Raw genomic sequence first — 4,832 nt, 5'->3', positions numbered from 1 at the left:
TGGTTGGATTCCAAAGCTGTTACCTCTTTTTGCATTGCCTCTACCCACCTGGGATCAGCCTGGGCTTGTTTGTAAGTGTAGGGTTCATACTCTTGCATAGCTGTAAATAAAGACCCCACATACTCTGAATGATAGTCTTCAAGAGCAGTTATAACTTCTGACTGGAAAGCAGTAGCCTGAACTGTCCCAGCAATTGATGAATGCCCAGGTATTTTACACTGATACTCTTGCAACCAGGTTGACACCTGTCTTGGTCTAGTAGACCTTCGTAGGTTAATTTCAACCCCAGTCTGTTGCTCATCCTGTCCTTGTTCTGAACTTGTGGCAGTATTGGGAACAACCTCAGTAGTTTGCTCTAAAGAAACCTCCTCTGTGGTAGGTGCTATTGGACCAGTTGCAGTAACAGGTACAGGAATAGATGATGTAGCTGGATTAACCAGATCACTAGTAGTGATCTGTAATTCTTCATGATGTGTGTCTTTATGAAAAGGGAAGATATGTTCCTTAAAAAGAACATCTCTGCTTATAAAAACTTTATGCAATTTTAAGTCATACAATTTGTAACCTTTTTGATTATTAGGGTATCCTATAAAAATACACTCCCTAGCCCTACTCCCAAATTTATCAGTAAAGGTAGGAGGCATTGTAGCATAACAAAGACACCCAAAAATTTTCAAGTTTGCATATGTAGGTTCAGATCCAAAAAGCAATTCAAATGGAGTTTTATTGTGCACCACAGTGTAGGCATCAAATTAATTAAGTATGTAGCGATTAACAAACAATCCCCCAAATTTGATAGGCAAGTTAGCATGAAATTTTAAAGCTCTTGCAGTCTCAAGTAAATGTCTATGCTTTCGTTCTACCCTACCATTTTGCTGTGGGGTGCCAACTATACTAGTTTGGTGAACTATTCCCTTAGATTTAAACAATGTTCCACAATGTTCTTGCAAAAATTCTGAACCATTATCAGATCTTATGGCTTTAATAACACCTTGAAACTGAGTATGAACATAAGCAAAGAAATCCCTTATGAGACCATATACTTGATCCTTAGATTGAAAAAGAATGGTCCATGTATTCCTAGAATAATCATCTAGAATAGTAAGAAAATATTTTGCCCCAGTTAATGAAGGTGTCCTATAAGGACCCCAAACATCCATATGCAACAAATGAAAACAGGCAGATGCTCTACTAGTACTAATTGGAAAAGGCAGTCTATGATGCTTAGCTATAACACAAGATTTGCAATGAAAAGAGTCCCTTTTTATTATATTGCTGAATTCAGGTACAAATTTTAGTTTCTCAGTAGACATGTGGCCTAATCTGGCATGAACCATATCAAGAACAGGAAGAATTACATTGCTAACATGAGAAATCTTATTACTGAGCACAGAATCAAGTGTAGAAATTACAGCATTTGTGATAGTTTTAACTAACAAAACCCTAGAACATGGCTTGTGCTGTTTATTTAGTCGATATAAATCCCCAACTCTCTTTCCTTTAGCAACAACCATATCATTTGAAAGGTCCTGAAAAGCACAATCAGTAGAAGTAAACACCACAGACAGTTTGTTATGGTCAAGCAATTTACTAACTGACAGAAATTTTGCTTTGGAAATCGGAATGAAAAATACATTCTGCAAGGTAATTTTATCGATCGAACCACGGTACCCATTTTGTGAACTAACTTAATGCTTGCCATCAGGCAAACCTACTCTAACGTGTCTTTGGAAAGTATGCACATTAGACAATAATGAAAAATCATATGTCATATGATCCGAGGCACCTGTATCAACTATCCAATCATGCATAAAATCAGACCTATGTGCAGTAAAAACATAAGAGTTAGAAGAGATCAGACCTGCAAAATTAATGGAGGATAAAGTGGGTTGCTGATCAGATATCCTTTTAAGGACCTGATCAACAACAGAAGTAATTATTCCATCCAGAGCTGCAGAACTGAACCCAGCTATAGCATCAGAACCAGTAGCAGCAGCATTAAACCCTTGATGTTCTGTATCTTCCAAAGAGGAGTTCTCCAAAGGTGAATCAGGAATTACATCTGCTGAATTAGCTCCTTTACGTGGTGGATAAGACTTATGAGGAGCAACTTTTTCTTTACCCTTTGCTTTATCTGAAGGAAATCCCCTAATTAAGAAACAATTAGCAGGATTGTGCCCTGTCTTCTTGCAGTGTGGACATTTGTTAAGACCAAAACAAGTCTCCCTTGTATGCCCAAACCTATTGCAATTATCACAGTGCTTGTCACTAACAGGTCCAGGTGCAGCATTCTGTGTATTCTGAAAACCTTTGCTTTGTCCAGACTGTCTAAAACCAACATAAGCACTTGATTCTGCTAAATTAGAGACAGTCTCAGTAATCTGCTTTTGCCGCTCCACCTTTTGCAACAAGGCTAAGATTTTATTAATAGATGGCAAAGGCTCTAAGGAAAGAATCTGAGTGCGAACTCCATCATAGCTGTTGTTCAAGTTCATAAGAAATTGAATAATCTTGGCATTGTTGTCCCTGTCAATCATTTTCTTGACCAAAGCACATGTACACAGACTGATTTTACCACAGGAACATGATGGTAAAGGGTCAATTGAATCAAGAGTTTCCCATAAGTTCTTCATTTTACTGTAGTACTCAACAAGAGAAAGATTAGCCTGTGCAATGTCCCCCAAATCCTTGGTTAATTGGTAAACTTCCAACGCATTCGACTGACCAAATCTTTCAACCAGTTCACCCCAGAATTCTTTAGAAGAACTGACATACTTAAAGTTCTCCCGAATTTTATGATCCAACGAATTTGAAAGCCATCTCATAATCATAAAATCGCACCTCTTCCATTGTTTATGACGCTTATCAGTTGGAGGGGGCATGGGACAACTACCATCTAACAAACCATCTTTATTTTTTGCAGCTAAGGACATTAAAACCTCACGTTTCCAACCCATAAAATCATGGCCCTCAAAGAGAAAAGAAGAAAGGGTGGCAGTTGGTTGATCAGAAGATGACAAATACAGTGGGTCATCATAATAGTCGAAATTTACTTCAGTTGAAGATACTTCAGGCATGATTGAAAATAGATGTGAAAACAACAGGACTGTATAAAGAAAGAAGAAAAGAACTATAGAGAATGAGTGCGGAAGCGATATGTGAAATTATACCTCTATTCCTTGATATATTCAAGCAAGAAATAGACCCAGAAAAACCAGAATCATCATACTGTATACTGATACCATATTGAATTATGTGACTGTTAGCATAGGTGAACAATTGAGCTTCAAGGTTGAAGATGGAGATGTTAAGAGATGATGAAGATAAGAAGAGTTAGAGATGAAGATATGAGAATGAATACGCAAGAATTGTAAAGGAGAATGTAATATTAATTTGAGAATTTGTTATATGTAAAAGTAGTTACAATGAATGAATCTGTTAGTATTTATAACAGACTTCTTAACAACCTAACCATAGTTAGTTAATTACTAACCATAGTTGTTTAGGAGTAGTTAGTGTATTAACCGACTCCAACTAATTCTTTTAACTAACTTCTATATTCCTATAAATAATAATCCTTCCTTATTATTATTCCTTATTCGATAATTTATACGCACTCCGTCCCAGTGAAAAGTTATCTATTTATATTTTGCTGTGTATTAGTGAATAATTATCTATTTTCATTTTTGACATACTTTTGTGAGCCCTCTTACATGTATGAGTGGAATGTGTTTTATGTACGTATACGTGATACAAAATCACTCATCTTTATTCCCTTTATTTTTCTGCCAAAAATAATAGATATTCCGTAACTATTAACCTTGATGGAAGTAGTATAAGACTTTGAACATTAACTGTGAGTCTGTGACCATGTCATAACTTATGTTCAAAATTTATGATAGATATATTGATGAGTGTCCTTGATTAAATTACGCAAAAATGGTAATATATAACTTTTACAATTTAATGTTTTATTAACTTTTGGAGGGATAAAATAATGTGAACTATTTTTTTTTTACAGATAACGAGTTTTATATGGTGCTCTTGAGTTTTTAGTTCATGTTCATTATACCCGTCACCCGTGAAGTTACTGGTTTTGCACACGATATCCTAAGTTTTTTTTTCAAATTTTTAACTAATTTTCCGCGCAAAAGAAATTATGACATTAATCGAAGACAAATTATCAATTTAAACTAAAGAGTTAATGAAAATTACGATTTTGCACATGAAATACAAACAAATTAGACTATTTTGCCAAATTTTGATCTCACGAAGGAGATCTATATCCAAACCCGATAGGATCCAACATTTATCTTATAAAAACATACTAGTAGAATGCAAATACTCATCTAAAAAGAAAATGAATGTCGACGTAGATTCATTTCTCCTTCATTTATTTTAAATAACAATTTGCATGACTTCAATTGTTTTTTTTTTTTTTTTTTTTAAGTTTTAACATATCGTAATTAAAAAAAAGAAATAATAAAGGCTAACAAAATTCTTGTCATCAAAGAAGTTGTCATATATATAGTGGAATTTTCTTCTCTAATTCTCCAATATGAGATTCTTACATGTAAAACTCATACAGGTTGGAGCTTTATTTTCTAACATTGACCGACATACTTCATAAACTTGAAACTTGATGAATAGTTTTCTCTTGATATGACATGCTCAATACAATCTGGTTCTGCAAACGAGCTCATGCGTTAAAAAAAATTAACTCATTAAAAAGTTCGAATTTCGATTGGGTATTTTAAATGAATTACTTGGAAAGATGATATTTTTTGGGGGATGATTAAAGCTCTCGATCGCATGCTTTGTGCAGGGTCCAT

At 34.7% G+C, this 4,832-nt stretch overlaps 1 protein-coding gene across 1 annotated transcript; it reads right to left on the bottom strand.

The window, feature by feature from the left end:
• Positions 1-1,263: 1,263 nt before the first annotated feature.
• LOC141655811 (uncharacterized) lies at positions 1,264-3,546 on the bottom strand. Its single transcript, XM_074462854.1, has 2 exons — positions 1,862-3,546; positions 1,264-1,529 (listed from the first exon to the last, which is right to left on the bottom strand). Exons 1-2 carry the CDS (start codon positions 3,075-3,077, stop codon positions 1,516-1,518), a joined length of 1,230 nt encoding a protein of 409 aa, XP_074318955.1. The 5' UTR covers positions 3,078-3,546; the 3' UTR covers positions 1,264-1,515.
• Between the last annotated feature and the right edge of the window lie 1,286 nt (positions 3,547-4,832).

Source organism: Silene latifolia, chromosome 5 (genome assembly GCF_048544455.1).
Source record: "Silene latifolia isolate original U9 population chromosome 5, ASM4854445v1, whole genome shotgun sequence".
In the NCBI taxonomy this organism is placed as follows: Eukaryota; Viridiplantae; Streptophyta; class Magnoliopsida; order Caryophyllales; family Caryophyllaceae; genus Silene; species Silene latifolia.
The sequence above is the reverse complement of the archived record's forward strand: the minus strand, read 5'-3'. Positions and strand labels throughout refer to the sequence as shown.

Coding starts and splice junctions, on each gene's coding strand:
- LOC141655811 (XM_074462854.1), bottom strand. CDS start 3,077: ATGCCTGAAGTATCTTCAACTGAAGTAAATTTCGACTATTATGATGAC.